Here is a 19,172-nt window from a genome sequence, read left to right as displayed (position 1 = left end):
AATCTGGTTGCAAAACCACATGACCCCTCTTAGAACAGAAAACTGCAACCAGACAGGTTGCTGACACCGGAATCGGTTTCTGAGCCTGGACATCAGATGCTTTAAAGACAATAGTCCATTTATTCCACAACATCAGTCTAATTAACACCTACTTGTGAAGACTACATAGGCATTCTTCAAAGTTTCTGTAAAGTCACTGTGGACATGAAGTCTCTGCTTATGCGTAGCTCTTACATTTCAAATGAGATGTCTTTTGTGAAATGTTGATGTCTGTTTGTGAAGTGACCTACACTAAATTCCCTGCCACAATCTATCTCTTTTAAAGACCTATTTATATATATAATTTAAAATATAATATAACCTGTAACAATAGCAAAAGAGCGTACTTCAAGTAATTCCTTATTTATTTCTTAACTGTTGAAACAATATCAATTGACCTTGTTCGTAACAATCTTCAGTTTTAATACCATAGTGAAACAAAATATTTTTAAAAGGTTATCCTTAATAAAAGATAAGATTATTTTGAATCATGGTGTTTTAGGTGATATACTTCCATTTGCTCCTATTTAATTATTTATCTTATTCTTTCAAATGTTTAAGCAAAGGTGCCTCCTTCACACCAGTTATTAACTTTGAATCCCATTTATAAATAAGTTCCTCTGCTGATTTCTTTCCTATTTTATTCATGTCTATTTTGACCCAGGCCGGTATTCCGATCCTTCAAATAAAAAAGTAAGAAACCCTCAATTGTGCTACTTGATAATAATTCTTAAAAGTTAGAAATTTGCAATCCTCCCAATTTATGCTAATTTTTCTGGAGATACTCTTGATATTTTACCTTTCCAATTAAATTTTGAAAGAACTTTTGTGGTAACCATATAGGTAAAGTTTGAAAAAGATATTCTATCGCAGAAAGATATTAATCTTAATACAGTTTACCTACTAATATTATTGGCAAAGTCATCCATATTTTCAAATCTTCAACTTTTTTAAGCAATGATAAATAATTCAATTTATATAAATTATTTAAATTATTTATCTATCCAAATCCCTAAATATTTAATTGCTTCCTTTGCCCATTTAAATTGAGTATTTCTTTGACAAAGTGTATAATCTCTTTGTGTAAGGGGCATAACTTCACTTTTATCCCAATTTACTTTATAACCTGAAATCTTACCATATTCTTCCAAATGTAAATGTAATTTACGTAAGGAAGTCTGTCAAATAGATCAAAATATTGTCTAGAAATAAACTAATTTTATACTCCTCATGACCAACCTTGAGCCCCTTAATTTCTAAATCATCTTTATTATGTCAGCCAGTGGCTCTATAGCTAAAATAAACAAAGCTGGGGATAAAGGACAACTTTGTTTACTAGATCTCACCAGATAGAATGGATCAGAAATTTGTCCGTTAGTTACTACTTTTGCCTTATGATTTTTATATAATACCTTGATATAATAATTGTTCAAACCCAAATTTACCTAATGCTTTTAAACAAAAAGCCTCATTCCATTCTATTGAAAGCCTTTTCCGCATCCAGTGTCACTGCTACACTTAAGTATTTCCTCTTTTGTGCTGGGTACATTATCCATCGACTGTCTTTTTAACAAATTCCGTTTGATCCATGTTTATTAATTTAGGCAATAATTTAGTAACTCTGTTTACCATAATTTTAGCCAATATTTTATAATTTGCATTCAATAATAAAATTGGCCTTATAAAAAAGGGTTTCAAAGGACCTCTATCTTTTTTTGGTATCAGAATAATTTTCGCTGTTTAAGAAAGGCTCTAAAAATAAACCAGGTAACTATAGACCAGTGAGTCTAATAAAAGTGGTTATGCTCCTTACACAAAGAGATTATACTCTTTGTTGAAGAAATACTCAATTTAAATGGACAAAGGAAGCAATTAAATATTTAGGGATTTGGATAGATAATAATTTAAATAATTTATATAAATTGAATTATTTATCATTACTTAAAAAAGTTGAAGATTTAAAAAAATGGATGACTTTGCCAATAATATTAGTAGATAGAGTAAACTGTATTAAGATTAATATCTTTCTGCGATACAATATCTTTTTCAAACTTTACCTATATGGTTACCACAAAAGTTCTTTCAAAATTTCTTTGGAAAGGTAAAATGTCAAGAGTATCTCTAGAAAAATTAACATGGAAATATAAATTGGGAGGATTGCAACTTTCTAACTTTTAAGAATTATTATCAAGTAGCACAATTGGTAAATTATTGGAAGGAGAGATAGGATATATAGATATTTGGAAAGCAATGGGCTGATTAAGGACAGTCAGCATGGCTTTGTGCGTGGTAGGTCATGTTTAACGTATCTTATAGAGTTTTTAAAGGAAGTTACCAACAAGGTAGATGAAGGAAAGGCTGTGGATGCTGTCTACATGGACTGTAGTAAGGCTTTCGACAAGGTCCCGCTTGGGAGGTTAGTTCAGAAGGTTAAGATGCGAGATATACATAGAGGGGTTTTAAACTGGATTCGAAATTAGCTGTGTGGGAGAAAACAGAGTGGTTGTGGATGGTTGCTTCTCAGACTGGAGGCCTGTGACGAGTGATGTGCCTCAGGGATCTATGTTGGGACCATTGTTGTTTTGCTATTTCTATAAATGATCTGGATGATAATGTGGTAAATTGGATCAGCAAGTTTACTGATGACACAAAGATAGGAGGCATAGTGGATAATGAGTAAGATTTTCAAAGCTTGCGGAGGGATCTGGACCAATTGTCAGGATGGGCCAGTAAATAGATGATTGAGTTTAATGCAGTCAACTGTGAGGTATTATATTTTGGAGAGCAAATCAAGGAAGGATGTACACTGTAAAGGGTAGGGCAGTGAGGGGTGCGGAAGAGCAAAGAGACCTTGAGACCTGACCTTCGGATGCACTAAGATTTCACTGTATTGTAACAGCAGTTAATCGATTGTGGGAAAGCTGTAATCTGTGGAACAATAAGAATTGGTATTTGAAATTTATTTGAGATTTAAAAACCTTTTTGAATAAAAAAAATGTGAGTGGTAACCAAATGCACTGGCAGGGAAAGTGGAAAAGTGAGATTTAATTACCAGAAGTTTGAAGTGGCAAGGCAAAAGAGGATATTTTTGGCTAGGTATATATGGGCCAGCACAACATCAAGGGTGGAATAGCAGAATAACCAGTACTGTGTTGTAATATTTTATAATTGTAGGATTAATGATGAAATAAGTAAAAGAACCAAAGATTGATCAAGCAAGGCTGTAAATAAGAATAAAAGAATTGTTACCTGCATTGTTGGAAAGCTTATCTGGAAGATTGCAATCTCAAAACAAAATACTCTAAGCTTGAGTAATGCTGTATTGAAATAGTGTGGGATGTTGAGGACAAAGGCCACATTATAGTCAGACCCAAATTTATTTATTGGTATTTAGATTCTGAGCCATCCACTTATGGATTGTTCAACAAATGGAACATAGAATAGAACCACACAGGAACAGTCCCTTTAGTCTGCAGTGTGTGTGCAACATGGTGCTAAATCAAACTAAGTCTCTATGTTCCATATCCCTCTGTTCCCTGCATACTTGTGTTTTTACTTAATAGGTGCTCAAAGACCACTACTCCTGAAACATCCTACCATTCTCTGGAATAAAAACCAGAGTTGTGCATGTAATATTTTTACTGTGAGGTAAAAGGTTCTGATTGTTTACCTATCAATGCCCTGCATAATTTTAACTTCTATCACATCTCTCCTCAGCCTCTAATGCTTCAGAGAAAACAATCCAAGTTTGTCTACCTTCTCCTTCAGCTCATACAACTTAATCCATGAAACCTTTCCAAAGCCTTTACTTCCTTCCTGTAATGTGGTGACCAGAATTGCACGCATTATTCCTTTTTCTTACTCTTGTACTCTGTGGCCTGACCAATGAAGGTGAGGGTGATGTACACCTTTACTACTCTATCTAAATGAATGATCACCCTCAGGACACTATGCACTTAGCACCCCAAATTCCACTGTACATCATTGCTGTGAATGGCCTTGCATTTAACCTCCTAAAGTGAAACCCCTTGCACTTGCTCAGATTGAACTTCATCTGCCATTTCTCCATGTATATCTGTAACTGATCTACATCCTGTGATAACTTTTGATAGGCCTCTACACTATCCACAACTCCACTAAGGTTCCTTTATTGTCATCACTCAAAATACACACAATTTGTTTTTTGTTTGCTTGAGGTGCCAATGTTCTAGCAGCACCATCAAGACAAAAAGGAGAAGCAAAAGAGAGTCCTTAAGCAGCATCAAATGTATAGATCCCCTCATCTCCTCCACTGCTTTTGTGTTCTCATTATCTTCTGAATCACGTGGCCTCTTCTCTGATCTAGTAGTGAACCTGAGCTCAAGCCATATTTGTCATTCTAAATCCCTGATGCTGTCAGTTCCCAAGGCACATTGGGAGCCTTGCTCTCCATTGGCACCATCACAAAACCTAGTCCTGACACCTGGTTCACACAAGGGAGCCACCAGCAGCCCACAAAACTCATGATGGTCCGCTGCTATGGCTTCCTACTCTGTGGGGTGGAGGCTGTTCTCCTGATCTAGTGCCTGCACTATTCTACTACTCCCCAGAGTCTGCAACAGTCGTGGATGGGCTGCTGAGCATGGGTCCTGACATTGTAGTGTTATGAGCCCAAAGGACCCAAAAACCCAGCATCAATAGATAGTCACCTCGACAAATGGTTACTTAAACAAAAGTTGTTTTTAATTATCTTTAAACATGAAAACAGAATCAAACTTTAACTTATCTCTATTAACTTAACTAACCCAACTTAACCCCCTTCTAATTATAAGCGCACGTGTAGGTAATGTGTTTGTAAATTTAAGAAAAGTTCTTTGGTTCACAATTCAATCTCACTTCTCATTATTCCAAGTTCTCTGGTTGCAGGCAATTCTTATAATGTACATAGAATTTAACATGTATAAAGTTCACCAGGCTTTGGTGCTCGAAAGGTAAATGTTTACTGCTCAGGAAAGTTCTCGTAGGGTTTGCAGAGAGAGATTTGTTGTTCCAGGATTTTCACAACTGAAGTACCACCATTAGTCACCTCAATATCTTGCTGATGAAACTTGTCCCATCAGGGTTCTCCAGATGATAACTTTTTTCTTTCAGACTACCACAAAGTTCCTTTCTGTTTCCCTTATTCCAAGAGAAACATCAGACAGAAAGCACTTCCAGCCATCAGCAACTCTGGAGCTTTTCTTTTGGTCCTACCAGCTCTTCCTGGCTTGCACTGTTCAGCTGCTTTCAGTGTCACACACACTAGCTGAGAGAGCTTGTTTCATCTCTCTCTCTCTCCAACTAAGACCACTAGAAAGCCCATGCGACTCTCTCACTTGCCACAAAACCTCCACCTTCATCAGCAAACCACAGGAGTTATCCTTCTTGGTCAAGCTGTTGCCTTTAGGTAAACAAAACCCAGGAGTGACCTTTCTGTGAGCACTAAAGATACTTGCAAACAGCCAGAGTGTCTCCATTCCAAAAAAAGTCTATTCATTTTATGACGACATTTCAATTAGCATCTACTTGTGAAATGTGTATCGCATTCTGCATAATTTCTCTAAAGTCCACTGAATATGAATTCTTCAGTATTTCAAATAAGATCTGTTTTAAAATGTGTGTATGTATGTAACATACTCTAGTTTTACCAATTTTTCTCCAAAATATAAATTCCATTACACTAGGCACAGATCTCCAAGGACCTTGGTTGTCAAAAAAATTAAAATGCTGCAAGATTCATTCAGGAGGCAATTTGGATCATTTTAGGGTAATGACTGGGCAGAAAGTCACTGTGGAGGTGCACTTAAAAATCCATCTCTGTTCTCCTGCATCTTCAGGCCTGCGCTGCCATTATAGTGACTGTAGCAGCACTGCCATCTGGGCCTGAATCTTTAAGTCATCTGCTAACTTACTAATCTTCCCATCTTCATTGACATCCAAGACATAATAATCACAAACAACAGGGGTCCCAACACTGATCCATGTGAAACACCCTGGTCACAGCCTTCCAGCCAGAATTGCACCCTCCACCGCTACCCTTTGCCTTCTATGTACAAGCCAATTCTGGATCAGCCTTCCATGTGTCAAATGCTTTTTAAAAATCTTTGTAGCCACTATCTTGATCACCTCTTCCAAAAACTCAGTCAAGCATGTAAGACGCCAGTCCACACAAAGTCCTGCTGACGGTCCCTAATCAGGCTATGCCTTTCCAAACATGTAGATTCTATCCCTAAGTAACCTCTCCAATAGCACGATTGGGAGAGTTCACAGATCTGTTTCATAGGTTTTATACTTTGCTTTGGAGAATGGTGTACTTATGCTTTTGTTACTCCTAAGAGAAACCATACAAGAGTGATTGTGTCAGAAATTATTTGGATATATTTCTTGGTAGGAAGAGAAAGGTATAAATATTAACACTATCCAAGATTTGATTGTTTTTATTTTAATTACACCATCTGCTATTGTTGCATGGAACATCGCACAACTTGTGTCATGAAAATATCCAACTCTTCTAAGGGTCTTTATTTTAGTTCTTTTATCAGTTGTTACATTTAATATGAAATTAAAATTTAACAAATGATCCAGTAAAGCAGGTTTCCCAGAATATATTTGCACCTTAAAAATAGCTTTTTTTTTGTTGTAAAAGAGTTTGAAAATTTGCTCTGAATTTGTGCATCTTGTGGACTTTATCTGCGAAATGATCTTGGATAGTTATATTACATTGCAGTTTATCAATACAATTAAAATTTACACTAAGCTGATGGATTTCTCATCAGACTACATTGATAAATTGGAAATGAATAATTTAAATAATTTTCAATGAAAATTGGTGCATTATTTACGATGCAGAAATTAATAATGCATTTTATGTTTTTGAGAACTGTTTAACAGAAAATTGAAGATAAAGATATCTTTAATTCTCTAGTCTTTACAATGTTCTGTAATATATGGCAATATCACAAGCTAAAAATTTGATTTGAAATATTCCTAAACAGAAGTTTATTAAATTCCACAAGGCATACTCATTGACTTGAAGCTGGCTTGCTGTCCATATGTGGTGGCAAAGGTACTTTTGCTTGTTTGCCCCTTTCACTTACTCTCATGTCTGTAAGGTAAAAACATCATGAGTTGGGACCGGAGAAGGAGTCACCCAGTACTAAGGAGTAACAGGAATGCAGGTGTGACCTTGTATGCTCAAGATAAGTTTAGCAATAACAAGCTGATGAGCAGCAGACTAACAGAGAAGGGTAGCAACAGCTTATTCATTGGACAATGTAATGGTATGATAATTTACTAAGTGCGTGTCCTGAGGTATAAAAAAAACACCACTTGCTGATATCGGGAGAATGCGCCTTCTCCAACTAACACTGTTAGTTGCAAGTGTTACAATCCGGTAATAAAGAACCTTGAATTCGACTCAGTCTGGTGTCTGACTCACTCATTCTCGAACAAAGCACGTCCCAAAAAGTCATGATCGAAGGTTCTAAATGTACCAGCAGCCTTCACTCATCTAAATGGAAATTAGTCAGTTGAAATGATGAGACCTATCACAATTCAGATGCAATATTGTTCTCAGGATGCATCTATCAGGATATTTTAAGAATTTACATTTACATTTTTATTTCCCTCTATCCCTAACCCTAGGAAATTAATGAAAACCTTGAGCATCATAACAACCCCAGCTTGCATTCTGCCTATCCCATTAATTTCATAGCAATGCAATTAAATCATTTTTCTACTGCAACATTAGTTTAGAGTTCAAAATGGTATGAAGCAGGCAGATATAAGAGAACATCTTCAGTTGGAATTGGATTAAATGGTTAAATGACACAATGAAGGATCTTTATCTGAAAGCCTGCATCATTCATAATAAGATAAACAATTTGATGGTACATTCAGAAAAAACAGTTGTAATCTAGCAACCATTACTGAGATACTATTGCAATGTGATTAAGGTTAAGAACTCAGTGCAAATCTTTCCCAGTGGCAGTGGTCATTATATGAATTGTATGCGTCAATTCACCAGAATAAATGTGGTTTGCTTGGTTTTATTGAATCCACAATACCAGGAGATTGATTAACTGTGTACTTTCTCAAATTCTGAAAAAACAAACAGCAGAGTGACCAGGACAACACTTCATGGTATTTGCAATTTTCAGGGGTAGTACATTTACTGCACCCACCTGTCACTACAAATTTTCACATTACAAATGGTTCTTGGAACTTAACCCTCTTGTTAGCCAGGGGAGAGCTGTGTTCCAGTATACCTTTAGAGCAGATTGGCAGATGGGAAAGGTAGTCTGGTATTTGAGGATGGACTAAAGTCTGTAGCCAGAAAGGACCTCAACTCTGAAAATCAAGTGTTTCAATCAGTTTCGGTGGGGTTGTGAAACAAGGAGCAGAAGCCATTGGTAGGCAGGCATTGTATGTCGGCCCCTTTAGTAGTACTGTAGGGAACAATATAAATCAAGAAGTTAAAGGTCAGAATTGGAATTTAGTGTCACAAACAAGGCACAAAATTCATTGTTTTGTGGGAGCGTCATAACACAAACATTCATATAAACCACAATATAAAAAATAAATTAAAATAGTGCATGAAAAGTCAAAGTAAGGCAGTGTCTTTGGTTCATTGGTTATTCAGGAATCTGATGGCTGCGGGGTAGAAGCTGACTTTGTGCCACTGAGTGCTCATCTTTAGGCTCCTGTTCCCTTTTCCCCAATTGTAACAGAGTGATGAGGGAAAGGCCTGGGTGCTGGGGGGCCTTGAGGATAGAGTTGCTTTCTTAAGACACCACCTCTAGTAGGTGTCCTCGATGGAGTAAAGTCTGGTGCCTGTGATGTCACAGGCCAAGTTAACAATCTTCTGTTTTTTTCTTGTCTAGAGTGTTGGCACCTCCATATCAGCCAGAATGCTCTTCACAGTACACCTGTAGAAGCTTTTGAGAGTCTTTGGTGATGTACCAAATCTCCTCAAACACTTCAGGGAGTATATCTGCTAGTGAGCCTTCTTTGTGATTTCATTGACATTGAGGCTCCAGGACAGATCCTCAGAGATGTGACACCGAGGAATTTGAAGTTTTTGACACTATCCACAACTGAGCCCTCAGTGAGGACTGGATTGTGTTCTCCTGACTTCCTCCTGAAGTCCACAACATCTCCTTGGTTTTGCTAATGTTGAGTGCAAGGTTGTTGGTTCTGTTGCAAGTAAGAAGGTGAATACAATAACCTCGGAGGCCTTTAACCTCCATAGTAGCCTGTGCAAACTAAATTAGCATAACAGTGTGGAGGGAAAATTAATGGATTGTGTACAAGATGCTTTTGTGTAGATCAGTTTTGAGAAACAAACTCTAATTCTTTTTTTTGATAACCGATGATCCATTGGCTAAATTTGGTGCCTGGTGGCATTTGGATTGACCTATTGAAGGGAATCTAATACTCCAACGTGTATGTCAATGACATTGTGGATAGTAGTGCAATTCATTCTTCCAAAGAAAGAGTTTAACATTTCAGTGATTGTGACGACAGTCATCAAAGATGGGAATTGGAGAGAGATTTGGAGCAGATTGTTATAGAGAGGTATAGGCCAGATAATCACATGAATTTGAGCATAGTTAGAAATCTGCTGTCTTTTATCTAGTCTGACCTGTATGTTACCCTGAACCACCAATGGAATTGCTTTGATTGGTTTCTCATTTTTGGGGAAATTAGAGATGTGCAAAAATTACCAATGTTATCAGTTGCCTCCTCATTCAATGTACATTTTTTTTTAAATGAGCATGAATTCCTACAAGTTAATAAGTTTTACTCTTTTGTTACATCTGCCAGGCTTATCTCATTAAAAGATGTGGAAAATAAGGAACTGAGCAGTTCAGGTATGATTTTTGTATCTTGATAGCTTAAATTTGTAAAATTAGCCACATGCATGTACTTGGGAAAAGTGGTACTTTACATTTCAATATTTTTCTGAAGGACAGTCATGTTGGCTAAATGAAGTTATAGGCACAGAAAGAGTTAATTATGCGCCTCTGTCCAACTCTTCATTCAGCGCTGTGTGATTTCCAATTCTCTGAATCCCCTTATACTCTGTTAAAACAATCTATTTTTTTTAAATCCAGCAACTTTGCAGTCTGTGCTCAGGATGGTGGTGCCTGTGCTAGGCAGCAGACCATGAGGGTTTGCACACTCCATCAAAGCAACCAGATGCCGCAGGGCATCAGAAACAGGAGAAAGCCCCCCGTTGAGGAGAATTGTAGGAGATGACCCTACAGGAGGGTACCATGGCAGTAGACCAGTGATGGGCTCAGCAGCTGAAGGACCCACACAGACTGTTGACAGCTTGTGGTCAAAGGACTCACACAGGCTGCAGGTTGCTGGAGACTGGCACATGGGAACTAGGCATCAGAACCTGGATTCATGAGGATGCTTAGGGTAAGAAGGGTTCCCGAAGGGCCTTGACTGTATAAATCTTCCTAATCATTATTGGTGTTTAGATCTAGAGCTCGGGTTGCCAGTGGATCAAGCAGGTGTCTGTGTGGCCGCATAGGCTGTGGGAGCGTTCAGCATCTCTGAAGGGACTATCTTTTGCTTCACGTTCTTCTGCTGTTGGAGGTGTCAGGCAATGTGAATGGTGACTCTTTGTTTGCCTTATGACAGGCAGAAGAAAATTTTGTGCATTATTACATTTTTAATGTATTATTACATGATAATAGGAATCCTGAATCTATAACTTGTTTTCCTTTGTTATATTTAATTTTTAATTCTATGTGGAGGACAGATTTAAGTTCCCCTTGTAATAATTTTGTGCTACAAGTTGATCAAAAAGCTGGGGCAATTATTCCCTTTTGTTTTAAAAAATAGTAATTCTCAGAATGTTTATTTATGATCTTTAACTTGTTGTCAGATGGGCTGCGAAGATAGTGATGGGATTTCTTAAATTGCTGTTCTTACCATTTTGGTACGTATAATTAGCTTGCTGCATCACACAAGGGGTGAGCAATGTCAAATCTTCTTTTCTACTCATTTGAGAGCCATTGAGCCAGAACATGCTAATGAGCAGCCAGTGATTCCATGAAATGCCAGGCAGTTGCTTGTCCTCACCTACCCCCTCACCAGCCTCAGTTACAGAAATCTCAATTTGTATTTGAATGTTTTCAGATACTCTTTTGTCCCCAGTAATGGGAAAAGATGCCTTTGACCCAAGGTCTTCAAGAAATCAGCATAAATCAGGTAACAAGTTCCTCATTGCATTTATTGGGATTCATTTCATTCTTGTTGAGAAGATCATTGAACAAGTGCTAATAATTTTTTTTTAATTTTCACTCTGTAGAATCCATAGATGATTTGTTGGATTTAAAAAAGGAAGAAAAGACAACTTTGTGTCAGACTGGTAAGTGCAAAACAAAAACAAATAATCTGAACAAGTTGATTTAGCTCAAAATTAATTGAGCATTAACAAATCAAATGTATAAATTACTAACTGAAAGGTTGCCCTCTGTACTAATCAATCTGAAGTTAATTTCGATATGATCATTCATGTTTCATAAAGGAGAAGAGCTATAGTAAATTTAGCATCTGTTCATTTTAAGTGAAGGTTTATTGTGAATATCGACACTGTCATTGCTTTGTACAATTATTCTCACATCATCTCAGGGTTCTCATTTAAATCTACATTGTTCCCTATCAACTGATACATAAATATTTATTTGTTCATAAAAAGTCTTAATCACACCAATATACCATTTATATGGTTTACATCCAAATATGAGGCAATTTGCCCTCCATGTTAACACCAGCTGAGTTAAGCTAGGGAGCAACTTTTGCATTGGTTAAGTTTTTAAACTTTGCTATTCATTGATGAAACACTGTGGGTGAGGATGAAAGATAATGGCTTTTTGGGCATTATAGAAATGAGCTTCCTGTTTCCCATAAACTAAGTGAATCAAATTAAGCTATTTACCAAAGTTTGTGTCCTAAATTTTAACAGCAGGATTATTTTTATACATTAAATTTGTACAGTATCAGCAAAATTTGTATTATAATGTGAATGAATACATCAACTTTGCATCTGTCATTGTTTTTCATGTTTTCTGACTTTATCTGCAGTACCACAAAACTGCTGGAGAAACGTAACAACTTATTGAGCATTAGTCGAGAGCAATAGTCAAGCAATGATTTGGACCTGAGCCCTTTTCGGGAAGCCACATGACTTGTTGAGCTTCTCCAACACTTCTGTGTGTTGCACTTGACCCCAGCATCTGCAGACTTCTTGTTCACCTCCTTCTGACTGATCCAAACAAGTTGATTTCGTTGATCAAATCAATGTAAAAAAAATCTAACTATAAGATTGCACTCTATTCAATCTGAAGTTGATTTGGGTAGGTTAATTTGTGTTTTGTAAGGCAGAGAATTAAGGCAAATTTATTGGCATCTGTTTATTCTCAGTGAAGGTTAGTTGTGGATATGTACATTGGACTTGCTTTCTACAATTATTGTTGCAATGCTTCATTGTTCTCATTTGATTGCACATATCAATAAAGAAATAATTTGATCGTTAAGAACAGCCAGTTATCTTGAACAATTTGCTTGTAAATGAGTAGTGGTAGAGAAATGTGCTTGTTCTCCCTGATGCTATTATAAATAGAAATCAAGGTATGTTATGGTCTTGTGGCTAGAAATTCTATTGTGCAGCATAGATTTTATTTAAACATTATAGTCTCCATCTGCATGCAGTTTGAATCACAACCACAATATTTTAAAATTGCTTGGTGCTAATTTCATTGCCAATATTTGAAGTACACAAAGAATACTTTAATCCCCAAATTGAGTCCTGAATCATGAGGAGGCACTAACCACAAGAAACAGCTCCATATCTGCACTATTAGAAAAGATTCTCAATGGTTTATAACTAAGTTAGGGTATTCATTTGAAGGAGATCTTATTTACCCATCTGAGATAAATTTGAGTTGTGAACATTAGAGGCATTGCTTTGAATTACTGTGAAAATTATTGTACTTTGAGATCAGTGGTGCTTTTACACCTATTGTGTTGAACCAAATTTTCTCTCACCATCCTGACCTTATATCACTGTTTCTCACTGTCTGAGCTATCCACTAACAAACGAGATGAGGTTGCTCATTACGAGTCCACAGGGGGTCATGCAGATGCCTCTCTGTACCTTCAGAAGGGATGAGGGATTATCATTAAATGTTGATCCTTCAGTAGAAATTGTGAGTGAAAACTTGCAAACCCCATATTGTGAGGCAATTCCATGTATTTTATTATGGGTAATGATCTCAGTGTTTCCCTAATTTTGACTATAAGTACCAAATCACCATTTTAAAGAATTTTGGAAGGCTGAACAGCAAAATAATCAAGAGCAGCACATGTGGAGGCAAAAGGACAATCATAGTTTCAGATAGTTGCATCAGAACTGACTTGTGTTCAGGGAAGATGGGCATTATAAGAATATAAGAGGGAAGGGTGAGGAATGATGGGCGCATGAATCTAGATGGGTAGGAGGTGTTGAGATAGGCTAGCAGACGATAGCTGGAATCAGAAAGAGATGATGGTCGGATGGAACTTGGTGGGGGAGAGGATAGAAAAGTGAACCAAGGGAGAAGAAACCCAGGTGGATCGGGATGGGTAGATGGAACCAGGTATTGAAGGGTTATCAGTCTAGGCATCTAGGAAGGAAGATAATTTGAAAGATGAACAAAGGGAGGGAAAACCTTGGTGGTTAATCCTTTTCTCTGCACATGCTGTTCAAATCGCTTAATTCTTCCAGCAGTTTGGTTTTTGCCACAGATTCCAGCATCTGCAGTATCTTATTTCCATACAGTCATGAATTATTAAGTCTTGTGCATTCCTTACCCACTGTGCCACAAGAAAAAGCAAATGAATGTAGATTGAGAATTGTTGGAAGAGAACATGCTCTTGATTTGAGGCATTTGGGATGTTTTGGAGGCAGGTAGGAACTATAGGAATCACAGATTACACCTCAGCAGGACTGGGACCAATATCCTTGCTGGGGGTGGGAAGAAGGAGGTTTGCTAGTACCATTGGAGAAATTTTAAACTAGCTTGGAAAAGGGAACTTTGGAAAGATAAAAATGAAGCTTTGTGGAAGTTAAAAATGTGGTGACCAAGAAAAATAGACAATGGAAACCAGGCAAGCAGCAAATGGAGTCAAATCCCTAAGATTTCCTTTTAAATTTCTTTCCACTTACCTTTAAGCCTATGCAATCTATTTCTGGAATCTTCTACCCCAGGAAAATAATCCATCCATAATTTTATAAACATCTATAAGATCACCGCTCAGGCTCTGATGTCCCAGTCAGAATAAACCCAGCCCATCCAATTTCACCCTGCAACTACAGCCCCCCCACTCCAAACAAGTGGAGTCTAACCAATGTTTACCCAAGCAAACAGGCATCTTTTAATTACCACTACAAAAAAATTGCTGTGGATGACCAAAACTCGGGTTCTAGGATATTTTATGCTCAGGAAGGACAGATTAAAAAATGGTGTTGTGCTATTAACAATTGGTGCAGGGGTAAGAAATGATCTTTGCTTAGCTGATCATAATGTGGAAAAGGAATCAATTTGGAGTAGAGCTGAGAAATAGCAAAGAGCAGAACCTATTTATTTGTTCCTGAGTCTTTAGGCTTTAATTAAACAAGAGTTTGGAGCAGATAGACCAGAACCAAATTGATCTCCTACTGCAGCACTGCCTCTTGGGTGCACTAGAATTTCTGCGCCAAATTGCTTTTTATAGAAAAAACTATTAGTAATTTTTATAAAAAAATTGATTATGGGATATGTATTGTACAAAAAAAAGTACTTATAGGAATAAAAAAAATAAAATGAGTGAAAAAGCTATAATTCATAATTTTCCTGGGTAATTAAGTCTCGTATGAAGTTGCCTTGTCACTGAAGTCTTTGTAATTCTGTAAATGATTGTGGATATTTGCATCAACAGAATCTATGGTGGAGTAACAACACCTTTTCTTGAAATCAAGTTCCAGCCTTCTGAGCTTTTGCCTTGAACTAAAAGGCATGATTGTTCATCTCTCACCACCTTAAAAAGTACTCTTCCTTGCTATTTTTCCTACCAGTGTGGATGACCTCACATTTTTCCATATTATTTCTACCTGCCACATTCTGTCCTATTCACAGGACTTGTTTCTGTCTGTTAAAATCCTTATCAAAGCTGATAGGGCCACAAAGCATTAAATTATTAAAACCACCTGAATGGATTATATTTGTTACCCCATGCAAAGCATTGGCTTAAATTGTGAATAGTTGGCCCTCTTGTATAACCTCTGCAGCATAGCCTCCAAAACAAAAGGTAGCTTGCTGAGTTGGACTATTTTTTAATCCATTACCAACCCAATTCTGTAATTTTAATTAACTCTTGGGTTCATAAGAAAGACTGACAAATTGTAACACTTGAAGGACTTTTGGATAGACATGAATATGCAGAGAGTAGATAGATATTTGTCGCTTGCAGGCAGAAGAGATTTAGTTTAATTTTGGCATTGTGGACTGTAGGATCTGTTCTTGTGCTGTACTGTCATGTGTTCTAAACTCCTACGCCTGATTTATTTCATTTCATTAGGATATGGCCCCAGCTGGTTCAATAGAAGATGGTATTAATGGAACTTGAATTTTTTTTTAAAAATAGCAAAGACTCAAAATGTGGTTGACTTTTAGTTTCTATGAATGTGTTGTGACCTGCTGATTTTCTCCAACCCTCTTGTGTATTGCACTTTGTTATTCTGATCTGTTTACAGATATAGTTAATTGCATTAATCAAACAGGCCTCTACTTTATTCAGTTGAGTAGATTTACATTTATCTATTTCCATTCTAATTTAGCCATACTACCACTTTCTATTATGTTTTTAATACCGTTATATCAGGAGTCTGAGAGAACTGTTGTTAACTCCCTCCTACTTCCCATTTATGAACAGTCTCTTGGAAACATTTAGAAGTCATGGTGACTTACAGCCTAGAAACAGACCCACAGATCTAGCTTATCCATGATGAATAGCATGCCCACTGTGATACACTGTTAGCCAGAATCAGGCACACACACAAAGATAAAGACTGTACAACAGGTTTTAATCCACAAAGACTTCCACAGAGCCAGGCTGGCTGTAGCTGCAGCAACTCTGAGTGAGACCTCGGGAGGCCAGCGCAGGCTTATAATCCCAGAGTGTGATTGACACCCGACCAGGTGGGGCTTGATCCATTCAGGCCGACTGATTGGCAGCCGGCCAGGTGTTATCCTGTCCCCTTACACTCCTGCAGGTACAGAGGTTGCCCCCTGCAGTAGGCCAGCGGTGTACCATCACATTCACCCCCTTCTTTAAAACTGTCCCGGGGTGGGGGGGGTGGGCAGTAACAAGGAATCGCACCCACTATGTACACACAATATTTACAGGTTGATACAATTCGGTGGCTGCTGGGGTCTCTATGACCGTCATGGGACTGGCTCCTGGTAACTGGTCGGAGGGGAAGTGGGTGCTGGCGGCAGGGGTGTGTGTGGCTGGTGTTGTGCTGAGGGGAGGGGTAGCCAGGGGGGCCGGGGTCGACGTATGTGGGTCATATTGGATAGTTGGGGGGGAGGTGGGTTTGTCTCCTAAGGGTGAAGCGGGCCCCAGGTGGTCAAGGAGGCCCTGCTGCCTGGGGACGGAGATGTATGCCCGGTCAGCGTCGTCCTGGGTTGGAGGCTGGCGTGGTGCGTTGGGTGCTCCTGCTGGTGCCAGGTCCCTGGTTGAGACGGTGTCCTCCCTGCCACTGCCAAACCTAACAGAAGCGTAGTTATGGTTTGCACGAAGGAGGAAAACCTGCTCTACTAGGGCTTCGGCCTTGTGTGTCCGTACATGCTTTCGCAGAAGCACTGATCCCGGGGACGTGAGCCATGCTGGGAGTGACATTCCAGTCGCTGACCTCCTGGGGAATGAGAACAGATGTTCGTGAGGGGTCTCATTGGTAGCTGTGCACAGCAGTGACCGAATGGCATGAATGGCCCACCCTTTTGACCTGAGAGCCAGGAGGACTGCCTTCCAGACCACCCCATTCTCGTGTTCCACTTGCCCGTTGCCTCTCGGGTTATAGCTTGTCGTGCGACTGGTTGATTTCATCACTTATTGTTTGAATCCCCTGCCATATATTCCTCATGTTGCTGGAGTCACACGGATTTCTGCGGATTCTCTGTATACACATGCCTTGCCTTCCTGATTTCATGAAAAAGTTCAGCCCTTGCTGATCTTGATGTCATCTTGTCTCCCAACCTAAAAGCAACTTCATGAGCTCTAAGTAATGCACCCTCTGGCCATAATTTTTGCTTTATTCTGGCTATGTAGCATTTGTTCACTGTGACATCCTCAGTACTCTTGTACAGCTAGCCACTGTGCTTTTAAGGTAATTGATGTTGATGTGGCTGTTGTAAGTGACTGTCTTATTGAATGCACTCCTGTCTGTGGTTTTGAAGCAGTCCTGCAGCAATGCTGTGACTTCCACTGTTAACTGCTTTGGTTTGTTTTACCAGTGGTATGTAAGCACTGGCTTATTAATTTTCCTGGATAATATTTTGAGATGGAACATTTTGGGCAACTCACCTCTGTAAAGTTGTGGTCATCCATAATTTAGCAACTAATGTACAAACTAGTTCCGAATCTTCAGAATCAGAATCAATTGTTGTGAACATGTCAGGAAATTCATTGTTTTGTGGCAGTATCACAGTGCAAACATTTATATAAACAAAGCAAATTAAAAAACAAAGCGCAGGAAAAAGTCAAAGTAAGGCAGTATCTGTGGTTCATTGCTCATTCAAAAATCTGATGGCAGAGGGAAATAAGCTGTCTTTGTGACATTGAGTGCTCTCCTTCAGGTTCCTGTACTTTTTTCCTTATGGTAGCAAAGTGAAGAGAACATGGTCTGGATGGTGGGGATCCTTGAAGAAAAACCTGGTTATATAAGACACTGGTCTTATAGATGTCCTTGATGGAGTGAAGTCTGGTGCCCATGATGTCTCAGGCCTTTGTCCACCATTATGCCTTTGTTGACCTTCATTGGTAATGCATTGATTTTAACACACCCATTTAAAGTAGGACTTTCTTTGCATCTGTAGATTGTACTTGTGTGTATGACAATAAACTTAGTTCACTTATTTTGAAACTGCTCTTGACTGAATACTTTCTGATATCTCTGATTTCTTCCATTTCTGCAACTTTATAAATTCTGGTTGTGATTTGCATGACTATTTTTTGGCTTTCTGCCAAATTTGAATACTGTTCCCACCACCTGCAGACAGAAAGGAATGATAATGTCTGTAATTAGTTCAGTGCCTTGATATGTAGCTGATCAGATTTGCTGGCAGATGACTACTTTGTGAAATTTGTACAGTAACAGTGAAACATACCATAATTTTAATTTACTTTGGGCCCTTCCAGAAATACTTGGCTGTGGCTTTTTGGAAGTCACAGGGGTCAGAATTTAAGTTGCACTTGCAAATGTTTGAGAAGTTCAAGTGAAAATCATTTTTTTATCAATCTGTTTAGGTTTGCACTTAATACTTGGCACATCACATTCATCACACTCCCATTCTTCAAAGTGACTCATTGTGTCCTACTGGTGTTTTTGGAGCTTCCAAAGTATTGTGATTGATTGGAGTCCTTCCAGACAGAAAGTTGTGCGATTAGTTTAAGTACCTCATGTCTTGTACGTGGGTTTGAGGTCACACCCTACTTTCACAATTGAAGCCTTCATATGATTAGCTGAAATGACTTGTGTAAGAGAATATGGAAACTTGCATGCTGCTTCACGTACCTGGCATTTCTCTGCTGACTTTCTCCATTTCCAAAGTGTTTAGGACATAAGATCATAAGGAGTAGGCTATCCAGCCCGTCGAGCCTGCTCCACCATTCAATGAGATCATGGATGATCTGATGATAGTCTCCTCTTCACCCACCTGCCTTTTCCTGATATCCCTTAATTCCCCTACTTTCTAAAAATCTATCCACCTTTTCTTAATTATATTTACTGAGGTAGCCTCCACAGCTTCAATGGGCAGCAAATTCCACAGATTCACCACTCTCTGGGTAAAGCAGTT

At 38.4% G+C, this 19,172-nt stretch overlaps 1 protein-coding gene across 7 annotated transcripts in view; it reads left to right on the top strand.

Annotated features, from left to right (window-relative positions):
* The window catches only part of ica1 (islet cell autoantigen 1), a 165,736-nt gene that overhangs the window by 90,786 nt on the left and 55,778 nt on the right, over positions 1-19,172 (top strand). For all 7 annotated transcript variants that reach the window (XM_069913714.1, XM_069913717.1, XM_069913718.1 and 4 more), the window contains exons 9-11: positions 9,883-9,929; positions 11,212-11,283; positions 11,384-11,443. In XM_069913714.1, the coding sequence (XP_069769815.1) occupies positions 9,883-9,929; positions 11,212-11,283; positions 11,384-11,443 (179 nt within the window). The remainder of the gene's footprint in view (positions 1-9,882; positions 9,930-11,211; positions 11,284-11,383; positions 11,444-19,172) is intronic.

The sequence above is a fragment of the Narcine bancroftii genome, chromosome 1 (genome assembly GCF_036971445.1).
Source record: "Narcine bancroftii isolate sNarBan1 chromosome 1, sNarBan1.hap1, whole genome shotgun sequence".
Taxonomy (NCBI): Eukaryota; Metazoa; Chordata; class Chondrichthyes; order Torpediniformes; family Narcinidae; genus Narcine; species Narcine bancroftii.
Note: the sequence above shows the minus strand (reverse complement) of the source record. Positions and strands in the feature narration are given on the sequence as shown.